We start from the raw sequence: 12,487 nt of genomic DNA on the forward strand, positions 1-12,487 counted from the left end.
GGGGACGGGTTAGAGACGGATGAGAGACCCCGTGGGAGGATGTGGGGACACGGGATGGGGCGGCCTCCTTGAGTCTGAGATGGGAGGAAGCAGAAGGGCTGAGGAGGAGGCCAGCATTCGAGCGATGTTTCAGAGGCTGATTCAGTAGGGCTGGGCGCCGGGGTGTGCAGGAGAAGGCAGCGGGGACACCAGGAACGGTCCTGGGGCTTGGGAGGAAGCAGTGACCCAGGGGCCAGCCAGGGCCCCCTCTCGCCTGCCCCACGGCTCACCGGGGACGCTCAGGGAAGTCGCCCAAGGACAGAACAGGTGTCTGCCAGGCTGGCAGGAGGCAGACAAAGCCAAGTCGGCGGCGTTGCTGGCTGCGCACGGTCCCCCGCTCACCGCAAAAGGCACGACACCGCCGCGCCCACCGGTCACCCAGGCGGGCGCGACCCAGGGAAGGCGGGAGTGGAGGCCGCGGAGGCCGCGGAGGCGGTGGGCGCTAGTAGCTGGAGACCTGGCTGGAGTCTCGTCCGAGAGTTCTCGGGAGGCAGCGGCTTTGGGAGGAACCATTCTCCAGAGATGGGGGAGAGAGGGCAGAAACCCTCACTCTGAGCCCCCGCCCGCGGGGCGGGCGGGACGCTACGCCGCACTCTCCTCGCAGCCCGGCTTCTGCCTGCGTCCTCCGCTCTGCCCCCGCGCGCGCTCTGTCCCGCCGCCTCATTCTCGGCCACCCCCGTCCCCACGCGTGGCACGGCCCGGGGGTACCGGTTCCGCGCGCAGGTTATAAAGCACCGGCTGCGGCAGCGGACTGCGGAGTCGAGATGCGCCCGAAGGAGCAGGGGCAGGGCTGCGCCGGCGATGGGCTGGAGTCCGGCCCCGGCCCCGGCCCTGGGGATCCAGCAGCGGTCATCCCCGAACCCCCGCCCGCAGCCGGCCCCGCTCCAGAGCCTTCGGCCGAGCCCGAACCCAGCCCCGCGCAGGCACCGGGGGCCGGACCCGGAGCAGCCTCCGGGCCCCAGTCCGGGACCAAGTCCCGAGCCCAGCGCGCGGCTGCATTTTGGGCCGAACACGGGGACGCGCCCTGGACCCGCTTTGTGTTTCAAGGGCCCTTTGGTCCCCGGGCCACGGGCCTGGGACGTGGAAAGGCTGCTGGCATCTGGGAAACGCCGGCCGCCTACATTGGCCGGCGGCCCGGGGTGTCTGGCCCTGAGCGCGCCGCTTTCATCCGGGAGCTGCAGGAAGGTAACCAGGTCCCCGGGGACCCGGGACGGGCGGGACCCTCGCAGCTCCGGGGAGAAGGGGCCCCGTCGAGTCCGAGAGCCCCGCCCCCGGCTCTCGGTCCCAGCCGGCTACCCCCCCCCCCCCCCCCCGGCGGTGTCCTGTCTGAAGCGCTGTCTGGCCGCCCCCTTCCTATCTCTTGCTCCCCGGTGGCTCCCTGATTCCCGCGGGTGCGTCCGGGCTAGGGCCCGAAGCTCCCCCGCCGCTTCGGGCGCCTGTTGCTGCAGCGGATCTGCGCGCTCTCAGTGCCCCCTCCCCGTCTACTGCAATGCCAGGAGAGGGGCGGGGGGCTGCGGGAGGGCGCCGCCAGGCGCGCTCTGAGCCTGCGCTGGCCCACAGGGCTCGCCGGCGACCCAGAGCTGGTGGGCGGAGGGGCAAGCGTTGCGCACTTCTGGACTTCTAGGGGCCAGGGGAGTCTAGGTCGCGCTCCCGCCCAGCCTGGCATCTGCCCCTCTTCTTGTCTCCGTCCTATTCTGAGTCGGGGCGGGGCAGACCTCCGGTCTGGGTACCCCTGTCTCGGTTCTGGAAGTCTCTCCCTCCCCTCCTGTCAGTGCGCAACAGGTGCAGGGTGGGGACTGAGTCTGTTTCTGCGACTCGCGCGGCTTCATGGAGCCAGTGCGTGGCTGTGCTCCCATGCTGCCTCCTAGGTGCGGGGACCCGGGTGGCCTGGGAGTCCAGTTCCTGAGCCCCGAGGACTGCCACTCCCTCGCTTTACCCAGATCTCGCTATGGGGGCGGGAGTCTGGTCCAGTTGGCCCCTGGAGGCAGGGGCTGAATACTGGGGGGTGGATGAGTACTGGGGGAGGATGTTGGGGCAGGAAAGTGGCCCAGTGCCCTCCCTCCACGACCCCCGTGTGGACTCCAGTGGGCGCCTGGAGGCATAGCTTCCCTGGTTCCTGACTGCCTGTGCCTCCCGCAGCGCTGTGCCCTAACCTACCCCCAGCCAAGAAGATCACCCAAGACGATATCAAAGTGATGCTGTATTTGCTGGAGGAGGTGTGTACCCACTTCCCAGGCAGGCCAGCCCCGAGCCCTAGCCAGTCTCCCCCACCCCCTTTAGTTCTGCCAAGTAGCCTGGAAGGGTCTAGTCTGTTTCCTGCCTGCCTGAGTCTCTGGCAACCCAGCGGGGAGGGGAGGACGGTTGGTCTTCTGGAAGGCAGTGGATACAGGATGTTCAGGCTAGGGGAGAGCGCCCAGCCAGGCTGGTTAGAACTGCCTTTTTCCATAAGGGGCACTCACTGAGTCGGGTCCCATGGTGGGTTAGTGGCAGACTCCGGCCGGGCACATTGAGAACTGCAGGATGGGGGGGTTTCCCCTGAAGTCCTGGCCTCCTGCTGCCCCCTGTGCACCTCCGAGCCTCTCCCTCCCGTCTGGGAGAGCTTGACAATGGGGAAAGCAGTCACCACAGGCGGGGGTCTCTCTGCAGAGAGAGCGCGACCTGAACACGGCGGCTCGTATCGGCCAGTCCCTGGTGAAACAGAACAGCGTGCTCATGGAGGAGAACAGCAAGTTGGAAGCCATGCTGGGCTCGGCCAGGGAGGAGGTGACAGGGCGGGAGGCGTGGAGGCGGGGCTGGGGAGGCCGGTGACAGGGCAGGAGGAGTGGAGGTGGGGGCCAGGGAGGAGGTGACAGGGTGGGAGGTGTGGAGGTGGGGGCTGGGGAGGAGGTGACAGGGTGGGAGGTGTGGAGGTGGGGGTCAGGGAGGAGGTGACAGGGTGGGAGGTGTGGAGGTGGGGGCCAGGGAGGAGGTGACAGGGTGGGAGGTGTGGAGGTGGGGGTCAGGGAGGAGGTGACAGGGTGGGAGGTGTGGAGGTGGGGGCCAGGGAGGAGGTGACAGGGTGGGAGGTGTGGAGGTGGGGGCCAGGGAGGAGGTGACAGGGTGGGAGGTGTGGAGAGGGGGGCCGGGGAGGAGGTGACAGGGTGGGAGGCTTGGAGAGGGGGGCCGGCCTACTCCCTCCTTGAGCAGGGCCCTGCCCCTGCCCCTGCCCCTGCCCCTGCCCCTGCCCCTGCCCCCGCCCACAGCTCCTCTCTCCTTCTACCAGATTTTACACCTCAGACAGCAGGTGAACTTGAGAGATGATCTCCTTCAGCTGTACTCAGACTCTGAAGATGAGGAGGAAGAGGAGGAGGAGGAGGAAGAGGAAGGAGAGGAAGAGGAGGAGGAGGAGGAAGAAGAAGAGGAGGAGGAGGAGGAGGAGGAGGAGGAGGAAGAGGAGGAAGAAGAGGAACAGGAGGAAGAGGAGGCTCGGAGGCATGACCATCCCTATGACGACCCCAGGCCGTGAGCATCCTCCCCTTGCCCGGATGTGCACAGCTGGGACGCACAGGCTGCACCCCTAGCCCTGCTGGAGAGGCCATGGCTGGCTGGGAGCCGGGCCCCACGCCCCGCACCCTGACTCCCTTGCATCCCCCAGGCCCTCTCCGGAGGAGTCGCTGCACCACTGCCCACAGCTGGAGGCCCTGCAGCGGAAGCTGAGGCTGCTGGAGGAGGAGAATGACCAGCTTCGGGAGGAGGTGAGGCTGGGTGGGAGGGCAGGCCCTGGGGGCGGGCGCTGTTGACGCCCTGCCCCCTCCTCACTCCCTCCCTCTAGGCCTCTCACCTGGACACCCTGGAGGACGAGGAGCAGATGCTCATCCTGGAGTGCGTGGAGCAGTTTTGTACGTGCGGGTGCAGCCTGGGCTGGGGGCTGCCCCAGGAGTGCAGGGAGGCACCCGCGTTCTAGAGCCTGAGCTTCAAGCCCCAGCCCTGGCACCTCCTAGCTGTGTGGGCTCGGATGGTTCCTTGACCTCTCTGAGCCTTCTTCTTTACAAGGGGGTGTGGGGTGGGGTTAATAGTCCTGCCCCCATCCCTCAGGGCTTATGAGAATCCCCAGAGGCAACAGCTGAGGGAGTGCTTTGTGCAACGTGTAACGGGCTTTGCAGGGCCCTGGGGCTGCTCATCTACTGGAGGTAGCCAGGAGGGAGCCACGAGCTGCCAGAGGCCAGGCACACCGGGGCAGACTCCACACTGCCCTGGCCCCGAGCCTCTGGTCCAGCTGGGAGATGCAGGCCTCGGTGCCAGTGGTTGAACTCCTGTTGTCCCCTCACCCTGAACCTGACCTTCCCAGCTCCCCTGGGGAAGGAGCCAGCCCCCAGTTTCTGCTGCTTCTGCTCCCAGGAACGGCCTCAAGTCTCCTTGCTCCTCTGGGCTCCGGCTGCCTTTAGCCCAGGAAAATCACTAGCTGCCCCCTTGGAACGCTTTGGGTCTTCCAGACCCTTCTGCACACAGCCTAGCTGAGTCTTCTAAAACCAGATCTGACCATGTCACTCCTCCTGCTAACTCCCAGGCTTTGTGCTCTGGGCCCTGTCCGCTGCCCCAGCCAGACCCACGCGGTTCCCTCTGGGCCTGGCCGGTGTCTTCCCTTCTTTGCCTGGCCAAGCCTCTGCCCTGTGAGCTCAGCTCAGTGGTTCCTTCTCGCAGGAACCCTACCTGGGCCTTGGCAGGCTGGGTTGTGTGCTACAGTTATGACCCCTCCTCCCTGACCTTTGCCCCCCTCCCCACGACCTCCCCTTGACCTTTGCTCCATCATAACCTATGTAGATTGTTATTGTGAGTTTCTTTCCCCAGCTGTCCCCTACTAGACAAGCACAGTGTGGGCTGGGACCAGGCCTTGCTGACCACTGGCCCCAGTACCCTGCACGGTACCCAGAGGCGGATCAGGAGAAGCAGCTCTGGCGGGGGTGGGGAGGGGATGCTGAGCCCTCGGGAGCTGAGGGGTGGGTGACCTCTGACCTCTGCCCCCTCCCGCAGCTGAGGCCAGCCAGCAGATGGCCGAGCTGTCCGAGGTGCTGGTGCTCCGGCTGGAAAACTATGAGCGGCAGCAGAAGGAGATCACTCAGCTGCAGGCCCAGATCGCGAGGCTGCAGCAGCGCTGCCAGTCGGTGAGCCCGGGCGGGCGTGGGGAGCTTCCTCCCCGTGGCATGGCCCCTGGGGGCCCAGGCCTCTTCCCTGCCCCTGCCTCGTGGGGCTCTGGGCCCCTCTCCGTGTGAGTCAGAGCTGGAGGGGACGTCAAGGAGACACTCATCCCAGCGCCTCGTTGTCCTGAGGAGGGTCTAGAGGCTCCAGGAGCCAGGCCGCACAGCCCTCCGACCTAATCTGCCCTCCTCCCGTGTGGCTTCTAACTGCAGGGCTGCCCAAAATGCAGCCCGGGGTCGCCTTGCGGGGGGCCGGGGTGCCGTGCGGGCCTCGGGAGGGGCTTACTGGTCAGGTCCTTCCAGTATGGGGCTGAGACAGAGCCGCTGGCTTCAGAGAAGGGAATGCAGAGGTGAGGCTGCCCAGGCTGCTGGCCCTGCCCCTGCCCCGCCAGGCCCCGGGTCGGGTGGGGACTGAGGCTCCCGGCAGCCATCTGGCTCTCCTTAGAGGAAGAGCAGCCTGCAGGAGGGACTGGGTCCTGTCCTTTGCTCTTCCCTCTGTGTGTGGCCCAGGGTGCAGCGGGTGGTAGCTCAGGGAATTGCTGTTTGGGTCTAGAGCCTGGGCTTCTTGCCTTTTAGCCTAGGGCCAGGGCAGGCAAGAGTGTTGGGCTGGACGCACGTGGGTCCCAGCAGCTGCACGACGTGCGGGACAAGTACTCGGACTGCAGGGCCACACGCCAGGAGGAGGCGAAGACCTTCCGCCCGCAGCCCCCGATGTCCACCGGGTCGGTCACCCACTTCGCGTACAGCCTGCCGCTGGTGAGGACCCCTCCAGGGGGCTGCCTCTTTACCTCTGTGGGCCCTGCGTCTCAGCCCTGTCAGCTGCATTCTGTGCCTGGGGGTGTGAGTGGGGGTGCGGTGGGGTCCCCTGGTAATGTCCCCCCTGTTGGCCGTAGGGAGCACTTTCTGGCCTTCCGGCGTCCCTGGTTGATGAGCTCAAAATATCTATCGGGAGGATGGTCTCAGACCCCACGTATTTTACCGACAGGTGTGTTGCTGGGACCCCGGCCCCTTGCCTGACCCACACTCAGCCTCGTCCGTCCTGTGGGCAGCAGCCTTTCCTGTCGTGGGAGGGGGGCGGCCTTCGTGCTCGGCGCCTGCCTCCCTCCCTCTCTCAGCCCCTCCCATACTCGTGTGGTGTGGGATCCATCTTTTTTTTTTTTTTTTGGTGGGGAGAGGCAGATCCATCGGTTTTCCCTGGGACTTGTTGGCACGACAGGGCACCAGGGCGTTTGTGGTTCCAGCTTACATTGCTTCTGTGCCCACTTCTCTCTGTTGCAGGAGTTCCAGAAGGGCCAGGGGGGAGACACCAAACCAGGGGTAAGCTGGCCAGGGGCCTCCGCGTCACTGCCTGCAGCCGGCGCGGCAAGGAGAGTTGTGGGAGGGAGTGGCCCCCATTCCTTTGAAGCTTGCCCCCAGGAAGCTGTCTGCTTTAAGGTTGTGTCCAGGGGCTGAGAGGGGAAGAAACGCTGACCTAGGAACTGGGGACATCTGGGACTCAGTCCCCAGCTTGGTCCCATCCCATTGCTGGCTGGAAGTCCCACAGCCAGTGTCTTGGCCTGTCTGAGCCTTAGGACAATGGATTTGTTCCATGGCAACCAGCTGTGGGGTGGGTTGTGAAGGCGGAGGGACGGTTGGTCCTGCTGGGCTCTTCGGTGGGGTGAAGTGAGGGAGGGAGAAGGCTGGGCTGTGTTGGGGGCTGTGTGTTTGAAGCTGGTACCCAGCTCCTCTTTCCCCTGGCTGGGGCAGACCTAGGAAGGAACCACAGGCATCTGGGTGAGGGCTGGGTGGGGCAGGGTTGCCCTTGGAGAGGCTGGGAGGGGGCGGGCTTGTGGTGGGACCTTCCTCCACAGCCCCAACAGCAGGTGTCCCAGAGGAGTGTGTGTGTGTGTGTGTGCGTGCACATGTGTGTGTGCACATGTGTGCATGCCCGCGGCGAGCTGCAGCAGGAGTTGGCTTGCTGCAATCTGGAAGAACCTGGCTGTCTCCCTACCCTGACTGGACCTGTGTTCCAGGGAGGAGCGAGCGCAGGCACAGGGCTACAGGGCCGAGGAGGAGGAAGAGGAAGAGGAGGAAGAGGAGGAAGAGGAGGAGGAGGAGGAGGAGGAGGGCTCTGCGCAGGCGGAGGAGGCTGTGCCTGTGGATTTCAAGCCCATCGAGGAGCTGATCCCCGAGGAGGAGCTGGGGGCTGCGGAGGAGGCGGTGCCAGCCGAGGAAGGGGCGACTGAGGAGGCGGAGCTGCTGTCCGAGGACACGGAGGCCTGGGAGGAGGTGGAGCCAGAGCTGGATGAGGCCACGCGGATGAACGTGGTCACGTCAGCCCTGGAGGCCAGCGGCCTGGGCCCTTCGCACCTGGACATGAAGTATGTCCTCCAGCAATTGGCCAACTGGCAGGACGCCCACTGCAGGCGGCAGCAGAAGCCGAAGGTGCCTCCCAAAGGTGAGTGCTCCCGCGGGGGCCTCCCTCCGGCCAGCCGGACAAGCTGCAGGTCTTCAAGCCGATGAAAGTGCTCACCTGCCCCAGCCCGGCCCTGCCCAGCGTGCTTATTTGCATGGACTTTGCATATCATTTGCATAGGCACCTCAAGCCCCCTTCCCGGGTGTCCTTGGGACCCAGCACTCCTTTATGTGGAATTTGCTTAGGAGTCTAGCTGTCCACCCACTTGGCTCCTGGGCTGGGGTCAGGGCCGGGACTGTCTCCCTCACTGCACCTCAGCTTCCTGTCTCTGCCTGCCCCCTCCCCCCACCCTTCACCCCCACCTCCCCTGTCCCCAAGGCTCCCCAACCCTGCAGCAGTGGCAGCAGCAGGCCAAAACAAACATGGGGGGCGGGAGCGTGGAGCAGCGGCCCGGGGTGCCGACCCAGGACTCTCGGAGGCTGGAGGAGGACAGGGCCAGCCACCCTCCCGGGGCCGGGGAGGAAGATGGGCCTTCGGGGGCCACCTAGGCCGCTGGCACCGAGGCCCCCGCCAGCAAGGGCCACAGTCGCACCAGTCCCCTGGGTGAGTCTGAAGGTGGGCAAGGGTCAGCTGCAGGGTGGCGGGAGGCGGGTCAGGGTCTCCTCTCCCCAGCTGGAAGCCCCAAAGTTTGAGGCGGCTGCACCTGCCGGGCGTAGGCCTGGTGAGCCCTGCCTCTGCAGTGACCCGGTGACAGCGCTGCAGACGGACCATTTTCCCGGGTGTTAGCCCCTGTCACCCTCACGGCCCTGTAGGTAGGTGGTGGTGTCCCCTGAGATGATCAGAGAGCTGAAGTGACTCGATCCAGGTCCAGCTGAGATGTCTTCACACCCTGCCGTGCTGTGCCGTACATCCCCTCTGCTGCTGGCCTGTGGGCAGCCGTGGGTTTATAACTTGTTGGCAACCTCCCTGTGATGTGGCCTGCCTCGGCTCTGATGGTGCTTTGGTCACCGCTGGGTTTGGAATAGCGCTGGCCTCAGCAGGGCCTCCGGGTGAGGTTGTGCAGGTTGTAAGCTGAACCGGACGCCCGTGGCTGGGCAGTGGGCTCTGGCCTGTGGATCTGTGATGGCTGTCCGCCTCCCGGTGCAGAGCCACCTGGGCCAGGCCTTCACGTCTACCCCTTTTTCTTCCAGGCTTTGCTTTTTCCCAGCAGCCTGCAGAGGCCCCACAGACATGAGGCCCCTCCTTCTGCTGCCTGGCCAAGCCCTCCCCACCCCAGCCCTCCCTCTCCCCTCTCCAAAACGTGACCCGGTGCATGTCAGCAGCCCACCCTCTGTCCTGACAAGCCTGGGCCAGAGCGTGAGGGTCCAAGCCTCGAGCCTCTTCCCGGCCAGGCTGAAGGAGCCCGGGGCTTCGCTCTGCAGCTGGTGCAGGAGCTGTGGCTGCTGGGCCTGGGTCACGTGGTGGCGCCAGGCGCGGAAGAAGCCCCGGGGGAGGCCTGCCGGCTACCAGACCCAGCTCTGAGGAGGGGTGGGGGGTGATCCCAAGGGTCGGGAGTTGTTGGGGGTCACCTCCTGGGGACCTGGCCCTCTCCCCAGTCCTGTCTTTCCTGCTCAGTCCCCTTTGGTGTTTGTACTCAGAAGTGGCTCTGTGTGGGGTGGGGGAGGGGTCCCTCTGCCCAGTGGTATGTCTGCCTTGCCCCGGCCACTAGCCTGTGGCCTGCGAGTGTCCAGGCTCCCACGCTCCTCCCTGGGGGGCCCTTGTTCCCTAGTTCTGGGTGTTCTTCCTTTTGTATCCCTTCGCTCATACACAGCTGGGCTCCGGGCCTCAGGACCCCCACTGCGCTTCTTAGTGCCCTGCTGCTTGTCCGTGTAGGTGTCTGCGCAGGAAATAAAGGATTTGTGTACTGCTGGTCCAGCCTCCAGCCTTCTCTCTCAGGGAGCATGTGTGCCTGTGTGTGGGTGCAGGGGTGTGCGTGTGTACACTTTGCGGAACAACGTTAAAGAAGATGGACTCTGACTTTTATTAAATGCACCGTGGAATCACATCAACACCCCCTGGGGGATAATGAGCGGTGTCAGAGGGGAAACTGAGGCCCAGGCAGGCCAAGTGACCCTGGAGAGCTGGGTTTGAACCCAAGTCCTTGGAGCCTGTGCTCAGGCAGGCTCCCCTCCCTGGTCCTTTTGGCCCTGGCTGTGAAGGTTAGAGTGGGAGTGAGAGTTACCCAGTGCCCGGGCTCAGGGCCCCCAGGGACAGGCCTGGAATGGGGCTCGAGAACAAGGAGTTTGTTTGGAAGATGATCTGGGCAGCAGTGGAGCCTCAGGTCCCACCCCAGACTACATAGCACCAGCCCCTGCAGGCTCGCATGGTCCCCAGGGAGTTCACGTGCGGGTTAGCGTTTGAGACACGCTGATACAGATCTTCCATCACCAGCCCGTATGCCCCCCCCAGCCCAGCAGGGTGGCTGCTGTGGGTGTCTCTCCTGGTACAGAGACCTAGACCTTCACCCCTGAGAGGTCCGAGCCCTCGGTCACCGTGCTCTTGCTAGACTGTGGGTGCTGTGATGGTCCGCTTGTAGCCAACACAAGGCGGGAGCACCAAGAAGCACCCACATGTCCCCCGAGTTCGGGACATGGCCCTTCCTGTTCCTGTGTGTGGCAGTGATCTTGGCTCCCCCTGATACGCAGGGTCAGTAACCTCCGACGGTCCCTAGCCTTGCTTTGTCTGCGGTGTGAAAAGCTCAACAGGGCCAGGCAGCCCCTGGCACTGCAGGGGAGGGAAGTACCTCCCCATTCATTCTCCAGAAACCAGGATTTCTGGTCCAGCAGAGCCGAAAACTGTAGGCAGTGGGCAGGTGTTTGGTGCAACCGGTGAAGAGGCTGCACCCCTATGGAAGTGTGTGTGTGTGTGTGTGTGTGAGTCCTGTCTCTGTTTTCTAATCCAGCACCCCACTAATGCACACCCAGGGAGGTAGCAGATGATGGCCAAGGTACTTGGGTCCCCACCTCTCATGTGGGAGACCTGGCAGGAGCCCCTGGCCTTGGCCGTTTAGGGAGTGAACCAGCAGCTGGAATATTGTCTCTCTGTGTGCTTCTCCCCCTGCCTGGCCACCCTGCTTGTCAAATAGATAACCAGGGGATATGGGTGAGACCCCAGCGAGGGAGTGCCTGCGCCAGCTGCTCACCCACCATCCATTTGGCAAATGCTTACTGGGTTTCCCCCGTTCTTGGCACTGGGGACTCAGCAGGGAGGGGGCCGAGTGCTCCCTCCTCTCACAGAGTGTCTGTCTAGCTGGGGAGGCAGACAGGAAGCTGGCCGACTGCAGGGTGTGTGGCTCAGGCTGGCAGAGCAGACAGGGCCGCTGGCTCAGCAAGAGGCCCTGGGAGGGGGAGGGGAGCCCCCACGACTGTGCCCTCGGGGGGAGGGACAGCAAGCCCCAAGGTTCTGGTTAGAAACAAACACGGTGTGTCCTGTATAGTGGCAGGAGGAAGAGGAGGCAGGGGAGGGAGGTATGGGACGTCGAGGAGCCAGAGGAGGGCGGCAGGGCCAGCTCTCCTGCCGGGGCAGGAAGCTAAGATTTTACCCTGCGTGCAGTGCGAAGCCATGGAAGGTTAGACCTGAGAGTGACGCCATTTGATTTGTCTTCTGGAAAGCTTACTCGGGCAGCGGCTCGGGGGAGGGTACATTTAGCCTGTGTCCCATCCTGGAGCACCTGGGGTGTGACCTGAGACTTGCCTCCGACTCTCAACTCCAGCTTCCTGCTAGTGCAAACCCTGGGAGGCAGCGGTGACAACTCAAGTCCTTGGGTCCTTGCCCCCCACACGAGAGACCTGGATTGTGTTCCTGGCTCCTGGGTTCAGCCCCAGCCTAGCTCCAGCCATTGCAGGCATTTGGAGAGTGAACCAGCAGGATGGGAGTTTGTGTGTGTGTGTGTGTGTTTCTTCCAAATTAATTCATTAAGAGTATTACTCCGGCTGTGGGTCCCACCCACACAGGTGCATTCGTGGTCAGTGTTTGTTGGGCTCTAGGACATCAAGAAGAATTAGCCGTGGTCCCTGCCCCTAGAGGGTGCTCAGGCCTCCTCCCGGCCTTGACCCCTCCCCTCTGCCAGCTCGCTCCCCTGGCCCACACACTTGACACAAGCCACTGATCCACAGGGAGCTGGTTTATTCTGTTTCCTGGGGCAGGGCTGGGCTGGGCTGGCAGCAGGCTGGGCTCAATAGCCTGCTTCTAGGGACGCAGCTCCGGTTCCTCAGCGCTGCGGCGGCCGAAGTCCATCCACCCGTAGGCCTCCTCTTCTTCCTGCAGCCATGGACCCTGCTTCTTGGACAGGTCTGAGGAGCCGAGAGGAGGTGAGAAGGGCGGGGAGGACACTTAATCTCCAGGACAGAGGCCAGGCAAGCTGGGTGGGGTGGGGTGGGTGGGATCTGCCACTCCTACCTGGCACGAGGTGTGGGGCAGCCTGGGCCCCCAGCTGCCTCCGGTGGTGAGATGCTGGGCCCGGCTGATCCAACCAGCGTGGCTCCAGGCCCCTGCTGGCCACCGGACCCGAGGGTGCATCCTGCGGCTGGGAATGGGGCTTCCGAGAAGCCTGGCAGAAGGCGGCCAGAGCCATTGCCAAGACCAGCACAGACACCCACGGTCGCAGCATCTTTCTTGTCTGCAAAGAGGACAAGGGCCAGATCTTCAGGTGGAGCCATCCCCTGGCAGGCCCAGAGGCAGGGGACTGGACCAGAGGATGCAGGCAGGTCTGTGATTTTGTGTCCAGCCCCCAGGCCCTGCCTCTTTCCTCCTTAACTACCCCAATCACAACTGCTGCTTGTCTGTGAGAGATTCAAAACTTAGGGAGGCAGGCCTTTGGCCTGGCAGGTGAGACCCTGGT

General features: G+C 64.4%; 2 protein-coding genes across 5 annotated transcripts; one reads left to right on the forward strand and one right to left on the reverse strand.

The window, feature by feature from the left end:
* The first annotated feature begins 653 nt into the window (after positions 1-653).
* HAP1 (huntingtin associated protein 1) lies at positions 654-9,516 on the forward strand. 4 transcript variants are annotated; one of them, XR_007911523.2, is made up of 13 exons: positions 654-1,224; positions 2,179-2,255; positions 2,686-2,802; positions 3,302-3,540; positions 3,674-3,773; positions 3,851-3,917; positions 5,050-5,180; positions 5,790-5,969; positions 6,107-6,198; positions 6,492-6,530; positions 7,226-7,650; positions 7,987-8,211; positions 8,799-8,898. XR_007911523.2 is itself a non-coding variant. In XM_051825678.2 (13 exons), the coding sequence occupies exons 1-13, from the start codon at positions 804-806 to the stop codon at positions 9,127-9,129; spliced, it is 2,427 nt and encodes an 808-aa protein (XP_051681638.2). In that variant the 5' UTR covers positions 654-803; the 3' UTR covers positions 9,130-9,516. The 4 variants fall into 4 exon arrangements, 3 of the variants coding, with proteins under 3 accessions (XP_051681638.2, XP_051681639.2, XP_051681640.2); XM_051825678.2 differs by having other exon boundaries at positions 8,004-8,211; positions 8,799-9,516; XM_051825679.2 differs by having other exon boundaries at positions 7,987-8,898.
* Positions 9,517-11,835: 2,319 nt separating this feature from the next.
* GAST (gastrin) lies at positions 11,836-12,256 on the reverse strand. The gene is made up of 2 exons (XM_002719385.1): positions 12,046-12,256; positions 11,836-11,939 (listed from the first exon to the last, which is right to left on the reverse strand). Exons 1-2 carry the CDS (start codon positions 12,254-12,256, stop codon positions 11,836-11,838), a joined length of 315 nt encoding a protein of 104 aa, XP_002719431.1.
* Positions 12,257-12,487: the final 231 nt, after the last annotated feature.

Source organism: Oryctolagus cuniculus, chromosome 17 (assembly GCF_964237555.1).
Source record: "Oryctolagus cuniculus chromosome 17, mOryCun1.1, whole genome shotgun sequence".
Taxonomy (NCBI): Eukaryota; Metazoa; Chordata; class Mammalia; order Lagomorpha; family Leporidae; genus Oryctolagus; species Oryctolagus cuniculus.